The sequence below is a fragment of the Delphinapterus leucas genome, unplaced genomic scaffold (assembly GCF_059928025.1).
Source record: "Delphinapterus leucas isolate spDelLeu-1000000601 "Yukka" unplaced genomic scaffold, BTC_Dleu_Yukka2 spDelLeu_asBTCV2_sq25, whole genome shotgun sequence".
In the NCBI taxonomy this organism is placed as follows: domain Eukaryota; kingdom Metazoa; phylum Chordata; class Mammalia; order Artiodactyla; family Monodontidae; genus Delphinapterus; species Delphinapterus leucas.
Window position 1 is genome coordinate 12,892,701 of NW_028322234.1, and position 19,308 is coordinate 12,912,008.

A 19,308-nucleotide genomic window follows, 5' to 3' on the forward strand; every position below is an offset into this window, starting at 1 on the left:
TATATAAACAGCATTGACAAAAAAATAATAAGAGCCAGGCCAGAGTGAAGGGAAACAATTTTGATTGTTTCATTTCCCCTGAAGACAGCACTACTCTGGGGCTGGGAGCATGAGTGCTTTCTAAAAAGGAAAAGGAGGGAGGAGTTAATATTTGTTGGGCACTTGTGTATGAAATGCTATGCACACAGTAAATGAGCTTTAAACTTCTCAAACCATCTGAGGTAGGTGTGATGGTCTCTACTTTGGAGAAGAGGAGCAGGAGGCTCCACCAGCCACCTCCAGGTAGAGAGTAGGGGGTCTGAGTGGCTCCCCCTTGGTAAGAATAGGATCAGAAGTAGAAGTTTGCAAGAAGTGGGTTCTGGCTCTAGAGAAGGAATGGTGATGGGGTTTTGGAGGAAGTGAATTCTCCATCCTTAGAGGAATTCAAGTAGAGACTGGATGACCACTCATCACTAGATTCTTGGAGCCCCTCCTGATGTCAAAATTCTATGATCTGTTTTAGGCAGATCCTTCTCCAGCCTTTTCCAACTGGAGCAGGAAGGTTAAAAGGGGCCTGAGTCACCCAAGGCAGCCAATCCCCACCCCCGAGTCCACGGGGTGTGAGTAAGCTGGGCCCAGACACTTTAGACACACCTGGTGGGTGGAATCACCAAGAGGAAGCACTAAGCTACCCACATCTCCCAGCAGCAGGATGCTATGCCCCCACTTTGTCCTTCCCTCTCCTTGTTAGCATTTTTTAATATTTCCAGGGCCAGGGCTGCATTAAAATCCTCTATGCAGGATCAGCCACAACTGTGTGGCATCTTTTTTTTTGCGGGGGGGGGGGTCTTAGTTGCGGCACGCGGGATCTTTCATTGCGACGCACATTCTTCTCTCTAGTTGTGGTGTGCAGGTTTTTCTCTCTGTAGTTGTGGCACGCAGGCTCCAGAGCACGTGTGCTCTGTAGTTTTGTGGCACGCAGGATCTCTAGTTGAGGCGGGCGGGCTCAGTAGTTGTGGCGCCTGGGCTTGGTTACCCCGCAGCATGTGGGATCTTAGTTCCCCGACCAAGGATCGAACCTGCGTCCCCTGCATTAGAAGGTGCATTCTTTACCACTGGACCACCAGAGAAGTCCCTGTGTGGCATCTTTGTGTTGAGAACTGGCTCCTCTGCACCCCCAGTCTACCCCCTCCCAGCTGTGGGTGCTGGCTGAGGAGGGACAGGCCAGAGTTGCCTCCTCCAGGCAGCCCTCCTTCCTGCCTCCCCAGGACATTCTTGGGAGATGTAAGTCTCCAATCCCAGCCCAAAGGTGGGGGAGAAGGCAGGACATTGGGCGCCCCCCCACCCTCGCTCAGGGGTGCAGCTGAACTGGCAGTGCAGGTCCTCAGAAGGGCAGGTGCCCACCAAGGCCCCCATGGCTGATTGCTGCAGCTGTGACAAGCAGGATGGGAGACCTGGCTGGGTACTTGTTTTCTCCCACTGGAGGGCCGAGAATGGGTGAGGGACCAGAACAAGGAGTGAACAGGCAGAGGAGGGCCAGGCTGTGATATGCAGGGTGCCCTGTGCTGTGACCATGATAAACCTGGGCTGGTTGAGAACTAGCCCAGCCTCCAAACCTGGTAAGGGCGGAGAGGGGAGGGTGCACCCGTGGCCCAATGACTTGGCTGACCAGGGGCATCCAGTGCTCAGCGGCTGCACCAGCCCAGAGGCATACCCCACCCCACCCCAGCTCTCCCCACAATTGGAGCTGGGATCTTTTTTTAACCAGAATCTAACAAATGCTCTGAAATGATTTTTATTTAAAAAAAAAAAAAAAAAAAAGGAGGGTTCTGAGTGAGGACTGATGAGGGAAGGGATTTTGGTGAGCTCTGGGGGCTCCAGGGTACCTGGAGAGTGGTCTTTTCTCCCATCCAGCTGGGACTGTGTATGCTGGGGCTGAGAGGTCTTCAGGGGCACAAGCAGCTGGGGACAGAGAGAAAACTGACCCCCCTTCAGATATTGCTGGCCTGTTCCAGTGGCTCAAGGCCCTGACCCAACACACAGAGAAAGCCATCTGAACTGGATAAGTCTGATCCCCAAACTGGGTGGTAAGCAAGCACCCCAAGGGGACCCTAAGAAATGAGGGGTCAGACATCTTGAGACAGTACATCCTCCTTCAAGTATGGCCCTCAGTATGTCTGTTCCCAGCCCCCCATCATCCCCCCTAGAACAGGAACCCCAAAACCAGGAAGGTGTCCTCATGCTTGTTACTAAGTTGGGCACTATGAATTGTAAATAAATGAGTGAGAGAATGAATGAATGAATAACCAAATGAGCACATGAATGAGTGATTAAATGAATAAAAGAATCGACAAATGGATAGACATATGGGTAGATAGATAAATGGATGAATGGATAGGTGTGTAGATTCATAGCAAAGTGGTTGGGAGGATGGATCGATAGATTGAGGGAAGGAAGGAACGAATGAATGAACAAACGAACAAATGAATGAAGGAACGAAGGAAGGGAGGGAGGAAGGAAGGGAGAATGGTTGGGTGAGTTGATGTGGTTAGATGGCTGAGTGGTTAGATGGATGAATAGATAGATGGAAGGAAGGATGGATGGATGGATAGATGGACGGATGGAAGGACGGATGGAGGATGGATGGGTGGGTGGATGGGTAGATGGATAAATGGACTGATGGAAGGATGGATGGGTGGATGGATGGAAGGACGGATGGAGGATGGATGGATGGATGGATGGAAGGAAGGATGGATGATGGATGGATGGATGGATGGATGGACTGATGGAAGGATGGATGGGTGGATGGATGGATGGATGGACAAATGAGTAGATGGGTGGGTGGATGGATGGATGAGTGGGTAGATGAATGGATGAATGGAAGAAGGAAAAAAAAGTGACTACCCAAAACAAATATTTTAGGCAGGATAGGAGCCATGGTACGATCCAAGGTACCCCAGCCTCTCCTCTTAAAGGTCTGGTCTGGACACTAAGAAGTGGACCCTCCCCCCAGCCAGGGCACCCACCGCCTCCCACAGGCCTTTCCCAGTCTTGGGAGCTGGGTCAAGGCCAAGCCACTCATACCCCCAGACAAACCCACGATCAATCCCCACTGCACCCTGGCAGGCCTGGCCTTGCCCAGGAGAAGCTTTCAGATGGGGGCTCAGCCACCCCCCCAGTCGCAAGGTACTCTGCCTGAGGCTTGGGACTTGATGCGCAATTTGTGGGGCAGGGAGGGCTGAGCCAGATCCTCTGGATCATTCCCAGGGACCGGGAAGGCCACCCCAGGAGGCAACCCCACGGGATCAACACTGGGCGTCAGCAACACATCTGAGCACCCTGAGGCCCGGCAACCAGTGGGTATGAGTGACCACAGCCCCCAGCAGGGCCTGAGCTCTGGTCTGGGCCCCTCATGTCTATCCAGGGGGTGACAGCTGAAGAAGGTGGCTGGAAGAGAACTCTGCAAGGCCATGTCCATTCTCTTGGGGGTAGGGGGTGCAGGGTCCTGGAGGGACCTGGGGGAAGTGGCCAGGCCAGTCCAGCTGGGAGCCACCAGGCAGCCCCAGCATCCTGGAACACCAGCGTCCAAGGAACACGGTCTCAAGAGGCAGCCATGGGAAGCGGGAAGAGAGGGAAGCTGTTCAGCCCTAGGGTGGGGGTCTCCAGCCCAGGGCGACTCCCATAGCAGAGTGGGCAGGGTCCAGGTACCACCAGTGGGGGGCAGGAGACCAAAGCGATGTTTGAGAGCCCGTAGCTCAGCCCTGAGCAGAGCGTTCTCCTCAAGCAATGCGTCCAGCCTGCCCTCTAGGGCCGCGTCATTGAGACGTCGCTTCTCCCGGGATCTCTTGGCCGCTTCGTTGTTCTTCCTCCGCTTCTCCCAGTAAACCGTATCCTTCTTCTCTTCTGGCATGAACTCCCGCTGCCGACGCACGGCCGTACGCCGGCCCCACGGTCGCCTCAGGGTTTTGCCGCAACCCTGGGGTACATCTGGCGGGACCAAGAGACCCACATCCATGGCTGCCTGGGGACCCTGGGGAGGAGAAAAAAGTTCTTGGACTGGAGGTAGGAGGCTGACCTGGGTGACTCCTTCCTCTAATTTATCCTGTGTCTCCGCCATCCCCAGGGGGAGGGGCGCGGGTGGAGTGGGAATTGGGCTGGAGACCAGGGTGGAAGCAGAAAGAGGTGTAGCAGGGAGAGGGAGGACCTGGTGGGATGCTTTAGTGCCTGATGGAGAAGTGGGTGAGGCTGCAGAGAGAGGTTGGTTGACTGGGATAAGGCTTAAAAGCAGACCACAGTCGTCATGGAGAGCTGCTTGTGTACCATATCCTCAGGAGGATGCAGGCTCTTTTCCAGGAGTTCTTACCACTGAGAAGGTCAGCAGACAAGCCAAGGGCTCAGTTCAATCTGAGCTCCAGGGTAAGATTCTTGGAGAACCAGAGAGACATAGGAGGAAAGCTGAACCTAGAAAAAGAGAATGTGTGCCCATGGAGTTAAACTGAGCCAAGGTGGGGTCAGAAGATAAGCTACTACTCATCTGAAAAGAGCCAAGGTTGTGCACCAAGATGTCCTCCATCTGTGGCCAGAATTTTGCACCTGCCCAGCCACCCTACCTATATATTCATAAGGTCTTCTATTCGCCCACCCACTCACTCATCTCTCCGTCCCTCTACCCACCTACCTAACCAACTCACATTCCATCCATTTATCCATTGATCCACCCATCCACCATCTATTTATCCATCCATCCACTCCTTCAAACACCCATCCATCCCCCACCCGATTGTACAATCCTCTGTCCATCTCCCACCCACTCACTCATCCATCTAACTGTCCATTCATTAACTGATAGCTTCATTTTAAAAATAATATTGTGCCTACAGGTAAAAGAAAAAATAGACAGGGAATTATTCCCTGGCGGTCCAGTGGTTAGGACTTGGTGCTTTCACTGCTGTGGACCTGGGTTCAATCCCTGGTCAGGGAACTAAGATCCCGCAAGCCACGCAGCGTGGCCTAAAAGAAGAAAAGAAAGAAAAAATAGACAAATTGAACCTTATGAAAATTTTTTAATTTTGTGCACCAAAAGAAACTATCTACAGAGTAAAAAGGCAACCCACAGAATGGGAGAAAATATTTGCAAATTACATATCTGATATAATACCCAGATTACATAGGGATTAATATCCAGAATACATAGAAATCTCTTAAAACTCAACAACAACAAAAACCAAACAACCCAATTCAAGAATGAGCAAAAGACCTGAGTAGACATTTCTCCAAAGAAGCTATATAAATGGCCAAAAAGCACATGAAAAGATGTTCAGTGTCACTAATAATTAGGGAAATATAAATCAAAACCACAATGAGATACCTCCTCACACCTCTTTGGATGGCTACTATCAAAACAACAGAAAATAGCAAGGGTTGGCCAAGATGTGGAGAAACTGGAACCTTTATGAACTGTTTGTGGGAATGTAAAGAATGGTGTAGCCATTGTGGAAAACAGTATGATGGTTCCTCAAAAAAAATTAAAAATAGGATTAGCATATGATCCAGCAATTCCACTTCTGGATATATACCCAACAGAATTGAAAGCATGGTCTCAAAGATATATTTGTACACCCATGTTCGTAGCAGCATCATTCACAGTAGCCAAAAGGTGGAAGCAACCCAAGTGTCCATCAACAGATGAATGGATAGGCAAAATGTGGTCCATCCATAGAGTAGAATATTACTCAGCCTTAAAAAGGAAGGAAATTCTGACACATGTTACAATGTGGATGAAACTTAAGGACATTATTTCATTGAGCAATGAAATAAGCCAGTGACAAAAGGACAAATACTGTATGATTTCATTTATAGGAGGTACTTAGAGTAGTCAAAGCCATAAAGACAGAAAGTATAATGGTGGTTGCCAGGGACTGGGGAGGGGAATGGGGAGTTAGCATTTAATGGATACAGAATTTCAGTTTTAGAAGATGAGAAGAGTTCTGAAGATGGATGGTGGTGATGGTTGCACAATACATGTCATGTGAATGTATTTAATACCACTGAACTGTATACTTAAAAATGGTTAAGATGGTAAATTTTACATTATGTGTATTTTACCACACTAAGAATATTTTAATGATAATAATACTGTACCTTTACTAAGTGCCAGGCATCTTTCCATCCACATATTCATTCATTGGTCCCTTCACTCATCCACCTTCTATTCTTCCATTCAACCAACAGTTCCTTCCTATGTGCCAATCAACCTTCCACAAATCCATTCATTCAACTATATATCCCTCCATGAGTCCATCCATCCATTCAACCAACAAAAAGCAATTGACAAGAACTTCCCACATGCAAAGTGTTGAAGAACCAGAATATTAAGAATAGGAGCAGATAAAAGAAGCAGAGTCATTAGATTCTCAACTCCTAGGCTGGAGCTCAGAAAAGATGCCCAGGGACCCAGGGATACCCATCCCCCAAGGATGGGGGACCACCTCCTTTGCCATGGCCCATTTTCCCACATTGGTTTTCCTGAAAATCCTCACACAATGGTCTGATTCTACTGACCACCTGGGTTCCCTGCACCTAGGATGTCATCACCTTCTGTGATTCTGATGCAAAACAGGTGGAGAGAAACACCAGAGCAGGACTTCCCTGGTGGCACAGTGGATAAGACTCTGCGCTCCCAATGCAGGGGGCCTGGGTTCGATCCCTGGTCAGGGAACTAGATCCCACATGCATACCGCAACTAAGAGTTCGAATGCCACAACTAAAGAGCCCGCCTGCCGCAACTAAGATCCAGTGCAACCAAATAAGTAAATAAATATTTTTTTAAATAAAGAAAAAAGAAAACCTAGAGTAAGGTGGGAGGCTTCTGCCTGAGAACTCAGAATGGGATCCAGAGAAAAGTGGACATTGAGGGCTGGCATCTTTGTTCTGAAAAACCATTGACTAACCTCCATGAGGACACGTATGTGCCTTTTTTTGTCTACCATTGTATCCCTGTGCCTGGCATTGGGCTCATAGATAGTAGTTGGTAAATAAACATTTGTTGAATGAGTGAGTAGACACATAGACGAATGAAAACCGAACCTTGTTCGTACATAGAGAATGTTTGGCCCTTCTCCTCCTAAAACTATGAAACCCACCTCATCACCCTGTTTGCTTTGGCCACCAGGAAACTCGGCACTCTGTTTTGAGATGAACTCTGGTAGCTTTCTTGAATTGGGAGTGCAGTTTTTCTTCTCCAATACTATTGTTTGAATTTAGTCTTATTTTGTGCTAACAGCTCTTGGCTTTAGTGTCTGTGTCTGCATAAGCTAATGCAGGTCATGTTTGAAAAAGGGTAGAGGCATAGACGGTCAAATAACAACACTCCTAGGAATTCTGACCGTGATCCTAGGTCCACATTTCCCAAAGTATATTCTCAAGAACCCTGGTAGCAACAGTGTTCTGCCCCGCCGCCCCAAAAAAGATACAAATACATTTGAGAAATATTGCATTCCTTGTTCCTTATATGAAAATCACAAAGATATGAGAATCATTAAAGGCTCTGAGAAGTCCTGCCAAAAAAGTTTAACTTGTGTTTGACTTGGAAGTTCTCAAATGTATTTGGCCACAAAATATCGACTTCACAAAACACCTTGGGATGCATATTTATTCATTCACGCACACAACACTGTGTCAGGTTCTAAGGTGGTTACTGGGACAGCAGAGGAAAATTAAACAACATCCCTGCCCTCACAAAGCCAAGAGTTGATGGGTGTCAAAGGCACATCCCAAGGACCAGCTGGACTGGAAAGGGAGGAGGACACAGCCCAGGGGTCCTCTAAGGCTGAGTCAAAGCCAGCAGATGTCCAGGGAGGAAGGCAGTGCATGGGCTAGAGGTCAGCTAGAGCAGGAACAGTAGGCTTTCATGCCAAGCCCATGAAGCAGACAAGGGCTCAGCCTCACTGTGCAGCTCCCTGCCCAAGTCCCTCCTCTCTGTGGCTCAGCCTGAGCCACCCCTAACCACCATCCCAACACCTCCACAGAAACCCAGAGGGAGATGGGGAGGTAGATAGCTCAGCTGCCCGAGTTTATTTAGAGAAGATGCAGCAAGTGCTGGGCTGGGCCTTCCTGTGGTCGTGGCACCAGTGGAGGGTGGGCAAGACAGGGGACTCTCCTTGTGAAGCGGCTGGTGGGGTATGAGGAAACCGGAAAAGGGTCTCCCTCAGAGATGGCCCAGCACAACTCCACCCCATCAGCCTCTGCTGCCTCACTGACTGGTGCTAATCAAAGCTCTATCTTGGTTCCCCTGAGTGATGTGAAACTCATTCACTAAAGCCAGCAGCTATGAGGCTGGGTGACCTCTCATGGTCAAGAAGGTCTTCCTGAAAAATACCATATGCTATCACTTATATGTGGAATCTAAGATATGACACAAATGAACCTATCTATGAAAAAGAAACATACTCACAGACATAGAGAACAGACTTGTAGTTGCCAAGGGGGGTGGGGGAGGGAAGATTTGGGAGTTCGGGATGAACAGATGCAAACTATTATATATATAGGATGGATAAACAACAAGGTCCTACTGTATAGCACAGGGAACTATGTTCAATATCCTGTGATAAACCATATGGAAAAGAATATGAAAAAGAATATATATATGTATATATATATGTAAGTCATTTTGCTGTACAGCAGAAATTAAACACAACATTATAAATCAACTATACTTCAGTAAAATGTTGAAGGAAAAGGAGAAGAAGAAGGAGGAGGAGGAGGAGAAGAAGAAGAAGAAGGAGAAGGAAGGAGAAGGAGAAGGAGAAGGAGAAGGAGAAGGAGAAGGAGAAGGAGAAGAAGGTCTTCCTGGAATGGAGCAAAATCCACCTTCACTAGACTTTTCCCTGTTAGAATGCATTCTCTCTGTGAGTCCATGAAAAACTTCTCCTCTCTCTGGCCCCTAAGACGCTTTGAGGATTTGACAGCTCAATGATCATATCCCTCCATTCCTATTCCAGTCTCTAAGGACAGCGGTAATGTTTACTGAGCACCTGCTATGTTCCAGGCACATGCAAAGTCTCACTCTGTACTCACCACCACTCAAAGAGAAATGTTCAGTCATTATCCTCATTTGACAGATGAAAAAAACAGATGAAAGGTCAAGTGACCTGCCTAAGCCAACACAGCCAGAGTCCAAGTGCAACAGACCCTAGAGCCCACACTTTAACACACCAGCTAAACCTTCCTGGCTTTTCCCCACTTCTTCCACTGAGAACACAGTTTTGAGTTCATTTAGCACCTCTGAAGAATAGACGTCAGTGTCCACAGAGGGAAAGGGGGTCCAGAAGCCGAATAGCTAACAATGGGGCAGGGCTGAGATGAACACCTTGGCTGTCAGGATGATGTACAGGATGGACAGAGTGAAGAGGTAAGCCACCTCTAACTGGGCTCAGATTCTCCTTCCCAAATGAGTGTGTGGGGACGAGTCCCATCACTCCTCTGAGCCTCCAATCCCTCATCTAAAATGAGGGTAATAGCAGTACCTACTTCACTGGTTCTGTAAAGAATGAGATCATATGTGTTAAGAGCCAGTACAGGACTTCCCTGGTGGTGCAGTGGTTAAGAATCTGCCTGCCAATGCAGGGGACACGGGTCGGATCACTGGTCCAGGAAGATCCCACATGCCGCAGAGCAACTAAGTCCCTGCGCCACGACTACTGAGCCTGCTCTCTAGAGCCCATGAGCCACAACTACTGAAGCCTGTGCACTCTAGGGCCCACGTACTGCAACTACTGAAGCCCTCGCGCCTAGAGCCCGTGATCCACAACAAGAGAAGCCGCCGCAATAAGAAGCCCGCGCACCACAACGAAGAGTAGCCCCCACTCGCTGCAACTAGAGAAAACCTGGGCTCAGCAACAAAGACCCAACGCAAGCAACAAAGACCCAACGCAACCTAAATAAATAGAAAGACCCAGTACACAATAATAGTATAAAATGAGCCACATGGCTACTTTTTATCTGGTGGTGGTGCTAGAACCCTCTCCCACTAGGTTTCTGCTGCCAGAACCCAGTGGTTAACTGTGTTTAAAATACCCATAGAACCCTCAGAGACCACCCAACACAATGGTATCAGTTTACAGGTGATGAGATTGGACTTCCGTTCAAGATGGCAAATGAAGGACATGCTGAGACCTCCCCCGTTCCACCCCCAAACACTTGGAAATGACAGGGAAGTGCCAACTTGAACCAGAGACCAAAGCAGAGGTGCCCAGTGACAAGGATGCCCCCACCCATGGAAATGTAGGGCCCCTTAATATATATCATCAAGGACACATTCTCAGAAGACTCAGAAGACAGGGGAAAATAACCTAAAGAGATGAGGAATTTACAATCACTTCATGAAGTTGCCACAAACTTCCCAAATGGAAGAATTTACATCTGTGGAAATAGAGATAATTAGTACAATCTTCAAAGAGGTTTACAATGAATAGATTAAGTGATTCAAAAAGATAAAGGAAGGGATAGCAGCCATAAGACAAGAACAGGAGGTTATGAAACAAAAACACATAGATATTAAAAAAAGAACTGATTGCTCAGATATGAAAAAGATAGTTACTAAGAGAAAGCTCAAGAGATGGGTTGACTAGTAGAAGCAGAAACTGAGATCCAGGTCTGGGGACAGACTTACCAAGTTCACATGGAATTTTAGTGGCTGAGATGGAACTAGTATGCCAAGCTCAGTTTTTAAAAGCCCAGAAGTAAAATCTAGCTTAGGACCTGAGCCTTGAAGCCATCTGTGGCTCTCCAAGGGTGTTCTGTGGCTTCCCCCTCTCTCTTTTCTGTTTTTCTTTCCTTTCCCTGTATAATAAGGTTGCTGCTGAGCTGGACTCCAAAGCTCCTCCCTAATGAGAAGACTGTCCCCTGACTGGGCAGTCTTGGACAAGAGGTATGGAGAAATGGACAGCCCTCTCCTCCGAAATTAGAATTTAATTAAACAGGATCTTAATGTCAGGAGAGGAAATGACTGAGTGAAACTAAGAGGACTAGCCAATATTGGCCATGGGATGCTGACGGTGGTCTCTGAGCCTCAGATTCCTCATCTATAAAATGGTTTCAAGGGTCCCCATCAAATGCAGATGTTTTGAGAATTAAATAGTAAGTTGTGTGTACAAGACACCTGGCATGTCCAGGTGGTCTCACACAGAACACCTTCCTGGGGTTTAGCAAGCCCCTTCTTTGAGCCCAAAGATACCCCAGATGAGGACAAACTACAGTCAATGGAGTCTCAGCCACCAACAAAGGAGAAAGAAATTTAAAACTTTGAAAGGAAAAAAAAAGGTGAGGAAAACAAAAAGATGAACCAAAGAAGAGAGGGTAGGCTGCCTCACGAATTCCCCACCCATGTGTGAGCCCACAAGCTTTCCCTTTGCTCCGTGCTGAGTGGGGAGCTAAAAATGAACACAGACTCTTCAGTGGGTGTGAGACTTCTTAACAGTCACAGACAAGAGGTGGCATTCATATGGGCCATGGACATGTGGAAAAATTGTTTGCCCCCATCCGTTATAAGAGAAATACTCACTTGTTTTCATTTACACAGTGAGATACTGGTTTTTTCTAGCTGAAATTGGCAAAGATTTAAAAAATGATAAAACCCAGTACTAAAAAGGATGTGGTGAGATGGGCAGTTTTAGATCTAGAAGGTGGAGGCGTAAATTGCTTCCTGGCAAAACAATTAGACAATATGAAACAAAGTTGGACTCATACCTGTTTGAGGAGTAAAGGTGTCCCGTCCTTCCCATCTAGATCACTGCTTCAAGCACCTGTCCTCAGCAGCCCCGATATCCTTCCTCAGACACACAATTCCAGCCACTTAGAACCTCTTTCATTTACTGAAAAGATATTCTCTCACCTCCATATACTGTTCCTTCTGCCTGAAACATTCTTCCTCTTCCCACACCAATTACCCAGCCAAATCTTATTCATCCTTCAGAAATTAGCATAAATGTTACCTCTTACAGGAAGCCCACCAGACTGACCCCTCTTAGCTAGGCCAGAGGCCTCTTCTGGGCTCCCTGTGCCCAGGGGTTTTCACCATCACCACCACAGTGATCACTCTGGGTCTGCCTCCCCATGTCCACAGGTCTCCAGAATAAGTGCTCAATAAATACAGGAGGAGTGAAATATTTGGAGAAGGGGTGTGCTCTGTGTGGTCCCAGAAGGCGGAGCAAGGACCACAGAGAGGGGGATGGAGGTGCAGCTGGGGGCCAGCATCTGAAAGAATTTTATAAAAATTCCAGTTCACTAACCCAGCAGAGGCTACCTTGATAGTTAATGAGCTACCCATCACAGGAGGTATGCAAGTGGTGGTGGGCGGTCAAAAACCACTTCTTCCAGTCTCTCTCTCTGACTTCTCCATCCTTCCCTGCCCAGACTCAGGGGGCCCGGGGTGAAGGTGGTGCCTTCCTCCCCGAGCTGTTCCACGTGGTTCTCCTCTGACTCAGAAGGCAACCCAAGCCCAGGGAAAACAGGGGACCCACAGAGGCTGTCTAGCGCAGCCCAGCCCATTCCACCGAAGAGCCTCAGAGGCACAAGAGGCTACACTCTCATCCGGTTCAAGGCGCCCAAGTGAGCCTCAGGGCCCTGCATTCTCACTCTGAGCGAACCCCTACTTCATAAAACCCCAGTGAAACCGACCTCTAAAACTGAGAACCCTGTTCGGGAACTCAGATTTCGAGGGGAAAAATGCAAGGCGCTCTGGGTCTGCCGCCGGCCCTTCCCTTCCCCCCATCCCGGAGCACAGAGAGTGGCTGGAAGCCATTGGTACCTCTGTGCCCAGCCCGCAAGCCCAGTTGGAGTTCCCAGAGCCAGGAACAGGCTTGATGGGCAGGAAAGGGGCAGGGTGGGCAGGCAAGGGGTGTCAGGAGCCAGGCCAGGGGTTCAATCCCTGCTGTGCCAAGGACATATTACGTGACCTTAGACAAATGCCTGGTCTTCTCCAAGCCTCAGTCTTTTCACCTGTCAAATGGGTACAAGGTTGGTGCCTGGATTGGTAAGTAACCCAGGTACATGCTTAGTCACAAAAGGTTATGGGTGTTGTTCATCAACTCCAAGAACTTCAGGGAGGCCTCCAGGGCTCACGGGGTCTGATACAATGGCAGGCTCATGTCGCCTGCCCATGAGTGTCAGCTCAATGGAAATTCACCTCCTGCAACTCCCATGGAAAAAATTCATCTCCAGGACCTTAAGCTCTCCACCCCTGGCAAGACGAGTCGCTCAGGCTCTACCTTGCCTTCTCTCCAGTCCAAACCAGAACAACCCTGAAAACGAGAGGAGGCTCTGATCCTCCTGGCAGGCTGGGGTCCAGTTGCCTGGCAGAAGCGCAGGCCCCCTACCCAGCCCCGAGGTGGTGTCACCAGGAAGGGCTTGAGGGCACCTGGCCCCAGTCATCACTCAGACTCTAGAGAAGGAAGCTCAGAGGTGACCCATGTCCAGCCAACGCCAGGACCCAGCCAGCCTCTGCTCCCACTCAGGCCCCTGCCAGGAAGATCTCTCTTCCAGGCACCTGAGTCCCCAAATGCCCTGCAGGTGGCTGGACCCCATCCAGTTCCCCTGGGCCCTACAAACAGCCTAACAGCTATGACTCCACTGGCTCACTCTGCTCCAGACACATGGGCCTCCTCACTGTTCCCCTAACACACCAGGTACGGTCCTGCCTCAGGCCCTTTGCACAGGCTGTTCCCACTGCCTGGAATGCTGTTCCTGCCAGACACTCACATGGCCCCTCCCTCACCTCCTTCAGGTCTCACTTCCTCAGCAAGACCTGCCCTGACCCCTAGGCTAAATTGTCACCCACAACCCCATTCATTTCCTCTCCTTATCCTGTTTTGTGTTTATTCAGTGAACTTAACACTCCCTTACTTTTTAATTACTGACTGATTTGCTTAGTGTCTGTCTCTGCCACTAGAACACCAGCCCCTGAGGGCAGGCACATCACCCCTCTGTGTCCCCAGTGCCTACAATAGCACCTGGCACACAGTAGGTGCTTATTTATTTATTTTTTTGGCTGTGTTGGGTCTTCGTTGCTGCACAATGGGCTTTCTCTAGTTGTGGTGAGCAGGGGCTACTCTTCGCTGCGGTGCGCGGGCTTCTCGTTGCAGTGGCATCTCCTGTTGTGGAGCACGGGCTCTAGGCACACGGGTTTCAGTAGTTGTAGCATGCGGGCTCAGTAGTTGTGGCACACGGGCTTAGTTGCTCCGTGGCATGTGGGATCTTCTCGGACCAGGGTTCAAACCCGTGTCCCCTGCACTGGCAGGCAGATTCTTAACCACTGCACCACCAGGGAAGTCCCATTGCTTAATAACTATTCATATAACTAACTATTTGTTGAGTGAATGAACCAGCATGAACAATCTTGTTGAATTCTCACAATTTCCCTAGAAGTCAGGTTGTCCCATTTTTGCTACAGAGGCTCAGAGAGGTACAGCGTCTTGCCCAGAGTCACACAGCCGGTCACGGGTGAGTTTGGAACCTGGGCAGCTGGACCCCAGAGCCCACTCTCTGGAGTCCTGAGATACAGCCGGAGGTGCGGCAGGTCCCAAAGACACTCTGAGGCCAGGACGCAGCTCCTGGCTCAGGGCTCAGTGTCTATGGAGCCCCAGGGCCTCAGTCTCCCTTCTGAGCCGGGCCCAGGAGCTTACTGGGAGTAGCAGCTTCCGGCTTTGGGAGCCCTGCCCGCCACCCCCAAGGGTGCTATCCCTCCCCTGTCTCTACAGCTACACTTAAAGCAGGAACATCCCACTTTCCCAGCCCCTGCAACTCCCAGAGCCCAGAGACACGATGGTTCCTGGAGACAGGCCAGAGCTGTCTCTGGGGACCTCCAAAGGGTAGGGACTGGACCTTGTGACTTCTCTGGGTCCCCAAAACCCCCACTGGCGTCATCCGGGCCCTATCTGGGAGCCCAGCCCTGCCTGTGCTAAGCACTTTATAGCCATTAACTGCTGGAGAGATCTTGCTCGCCACACAAACCAGATTATGCCACGTTCCAGCTTAAAATCCTCAACAGATCAACACCACACTCCCTTGCCCCACCCATAGGACCCAGCACAGTCCAGGTGGAGCTGGTCCCCTCCAAGCCCCAACCACTCTGGCCTTCCGACCACTCAGACTCACCACAGGGCCTCTGCAGGTGCAGTCCTGCTGCCTGCAATGCTCTTCCTCCGTTCCCCTAGATTCCTTTTTCTCATCCTTTGATTGCAGCTTCTCCGAGAAGCCCTTCCTGACCTCCCAAGATAGATCAAGTGCCCCTACTCTGCATCTCTCCTGAGCACAGGGTGTTTCTGCCTCTTAACGTTTATTATGGAAGTCATTTTACATTCACTCGTGTAATTAACTGACTCATATCTCTCTTTCTCCCATGAGGCCAGGGCCTGTGTTTCTTCTCCCCAGTGTTTCCCCCATCCCGGGGCCTAGCACACAGTAGGTACTTGATAAATACTCGTTGAATGAATGAGTGTACTGCATCCTGGCCTCTCCCCCAGACTCCCATTCTACAGGTGAGGAAACTGAGGCTTGCTCACCTGAGGTGGCACCCTCAGCACCCACCATAAGCCCCCAGGCACCTGCTGCAGCCGGATGGCAGCCACAAAGTAATTGCTCAATAAACGTGTGGATGGGCATGGACTCTAGTGGGACAAAGAAAGAGGAGGAGAGGGAGAGAAAGAGATGGACAGAGGAAGCATGAAGGGCAGAGAGGGAAGGATAGAGGCAGGCAGAGAGAGAGAGAGAGAGAGAGAGCTGATGGCCACCACCCCACAAACTACAACCCCGCACTCAACAGACTCCAGCAAACGGCATCCCAGATCTACAAGTCCTGCTCATCCTCCATGGCCGCTGGAACTTCACCACCAACATGCCAGACCCCAGCGACCCCCAAACCCTTACAATAACTGGCTCCCCACAGTAATTATCTAGTCAGACCCCACAAGATACCGACCCTGCACAAACACAGACAGGTCTACACAGCCGCTGGAACTGCTTCACCACCAGATTCCAGAACACAGTTGGACTCCTGAGGAACAAACCTGACCCTCCCCTACACCAGACCCCTAGAAGACCACCCAACAGCAGGCCCTCCCTGGTCCCTGAAACAGCCTCTTCTGAGGCCTCAACCTCCCATCCAGTTCCCAGTCCCCCCAACATCCACAGGGGCTGCCATCTCCCTTAAGGACCGGTGCTCTTGCATCCTTTCCGGATGTGCACGGAGCCTGTGCTTTTTCATCCCATTAGTGCCAACCAGGTGACAACTAGCCGGACGTCAGCCACCAGCAGCTGCTCCACGTGGGGGACAGGGGCCGGGTCCCTGTCCCCCACATGGGGCAACACCCACGGAAGGAGCAGAGACACACGGCAGGAGGTCGGGAGCCCCGTGATGGCAGAAAGGGCAAGAAGTGAGGAGAAGAGTGGGCTCGGGGAGAAGGCAGCCGCAGGAGGGCCCCCGAAATGAATGTCAGTATCGGGATCTGAAGGCTGATGCTCCCACACCCGACTGCATGGGGCCTGGCCCTGGATGCCACCTCCACCAGGCAGCCCTCCTGGCCCCTTCCCTAGGGCAATACCCTCCCCTTTGCTCCCCCTCAGGGCAACATTGTCAAAGGAGGCAGAAACTAAGAAGGGAGAGGAAGGGGACCCTTGGAAGGTGGAGAAGCCTGTTCTTCCCCTCCCCCACCGGCCAGTGCGTGGGGATCGGATGGGGCAGCAGGGACGGTGGCAAACAGAGAGACACGCAGGTCGGGGTCACACAGAGAGAAACCCCAAGAGCCGCGGACCCTCAGAGCCAGAGTCCCAGAGACAGAGATCTAAGACAGGGAGAGAGACACAGAAAGTGCTAGCACCAGGGTGGGAGAACTGTAAGAGGCAGAAAAGACTCAGAGACAGTGCGAGAGGGAAGGGACATTGTCAGGAGAGGGGCTGAGATGGGCTGGGGGAGGTGGACTGGGTGTGGGGTTCCCGAGGCCCCCCGCCCCCTGGATGTTGACCAGCCTGGCTGGACCTCTACCTGCCTGCAAGGCTCACCTCCGGGTGGCTGTACCCCCAGCGAGTCCTGCGTGATTCACATCAGCCACGTGAGGCCTCAAACTCCTCCGTGGTGGAGTCACCAGCACTTCTGTAGAGGTGACACCCTGGCCCCCGCCTGTAGTTCGTGGCTTTCCCTGCAGGGCTGCATCTCCCACCTCCCACCTTGTGTCTACCCAGGGAGTAGGTGCTGTGGGCTGGCTCAGGCTCAGGGGGTCACGGGAGAGCAAACAGCCCCACCAGGAGGGCACACGGGGAGGGGGACCCACTGATCTAGCCACTGGGGACCCAAGGAGGAGAGGGTCAGGGCTGGCCAAAGCTACAGCGTCTCATTCCAGCCCCTCAAGACTCTTCTAGATAGATCCAGGGGCAAAAGGAAGAGGGCCTTTTCTCTCCCGCTCAAACACCTTCTGTGGTTCCCCACTGCCTTGCAGGTCTTCTGACCCCTCACTCTGAACATACCTTCTCTGCACAGCCTTCCCATAAGAGGAAACTGAGGCACAGAACATCAGGAGAAAGTGGGTCTAAATCTTTACAGTACGGGTTTTTTGAGTGGACATCGGTAAACGGGAAAGGAAGGCATTCCAGGCAGAGGAAACAGCAATGCAAAGGCTCAAAGGTAAGGATCAGCATTTATACATTCAGGGAACTCTGGAAGGAGGAGGGACGTGGGCAGAGCTCCTTGCAGGAAAAATCCCACACATAACCCCGGGAGGCGGATGAACAGACTGCAGGGGCGGGACGGGGACCTGGAGGTGGGGAAGAGCCTGAGGCACGCTGCGCATCCTCTGTCGGTGCCCAAAACCTGGCCTGCTTTGACGAAGAATCACTCCGAGGTGGGATTGAGCGGGCCTTGATTTGGAAACAGCGGCCCCTGGTGGTCGCCGTGTAGAACTGCACCCTCCTTCATGGGTTCCTTCAACAGACATTTATTGCAAGCCCAGCGGCCTTCCCGGTGTATTAAAATATTTTTTTTCAAAGTTATGAATATTGTTATAATTTTATAAGCCATATACATACCTGATGATTTGGGTTTTTATTTATTTATTTATTTTTATTGAAGTATAGTTGATTTACAAAGTTGTGTTTGTTTCAGGTGTACAGCAAAGTAATCCAGTTATACTTACATACATATATATATTCTTTTTCAGATTCTTTTCCCATATAGGTTATTACAAAATATTGACTAGAGTTCCCTGTGCTATACAGTAGGTCCTTGTTGTTTATCTATTTAATTTAAAATATTTTTAAATTCCTCCTTCCTATACAATAAATTCACTTTAAGCAATAATCATGTAATGAACCAAATAATAATGGCCGTAAAAGAAATGCAGGCAGTGAAAATTTAATTAATATTTTATGTAAATAACTGTCCGGTAACTACATGAATTTTAATAAAACTGGAATATCTGCAAACACTACAATTTGGGAAGCCACAAAATCGTTCCATTGATGTACCATTTTATTTTCTTGATGCATTCTTTAGTGTTAAAACAACGAACAGGGTTTCCCTGGTGGCGCAGTGGTTGAGAGTCCGCCTGTCGATGCAGGGGACATGGGTTCGTGCCCCGGTCCGGGAAGATCCCACATGCCGCGGAGCGGCTGGGCCCGTGAGCCATGGCTGCTGAGCCTGCGCGTCCGGAGCCTGTGCTCCGCAACGGGAGAGGCCACAACAGTGAGAGGCCCGCGTACCACAAACACAAAAAACAAAAAAAACACAAGGAACAATATTAAAAGGTTTTATACACTTTTTTTGTTTGTTTGTTTGCCGCGCCGCATGGCTTGTAGGATCTTAGCTCTCCCACCAGGGATCGAACCCGTGCCCCCCGCGAAGGAAGTTTGGAGTCCTAACCACTGGACCACCAGGGAATTCCCAGGTTTCATACGCTTTAAATCTTACAATTTTATTTGTCAGTTATACCTCAATAAAGCTGAAAAAATAAATTTAAATAAGTAGAAAAAAGTTTTAAAAAGATATTATTCAAATTCAGCACTACAGTTCATGGATGAGCTAACATTTACACTTGCCAACAAAAAAAATATTGTAACTCATGATTTGCAATACTCTGCTGTTTTAATAATCATAACAAAATCAAACAGTCATAGAAAGTTATTATTATTATCTGAGTGACTACTAAGTGTCCAGCACTGTTCTAATCGCTTTACACATCATAACCTCTTTTAATCCTTCCCCAAGCCTGTGAAGCAGGCACTATTATTACCCCATTTTACAGATGAGGAGACTAAGGCACAGGGATCAAGGTCATGGCCCAAAGT

General features: G+C 49.7%; 1 protein-coding gene across 1 annotated transcript; it reads right to left on the bottom strand.

Annotated features, from left to right (window-relative positions):
* Positions 1–1,506: 1,506 nt before the first annotated feature.
* NFILZ (NFIL3 like basic leucine zipper) lies at positions 1,507–9,918 on the bottom strand. The gene is given in 1 exon segment (XM_089905514.1): positions 1,507–9,918. A coding segment is annotated over 1 exon segment (966 nt). The 5' UTR covers positions 4,097–9,918; the 3' UTR covers positions 1,507–3,130.
* Between the last annotated feature and the right edge of the window lie 9,390 nt (positions 9,919–19,308).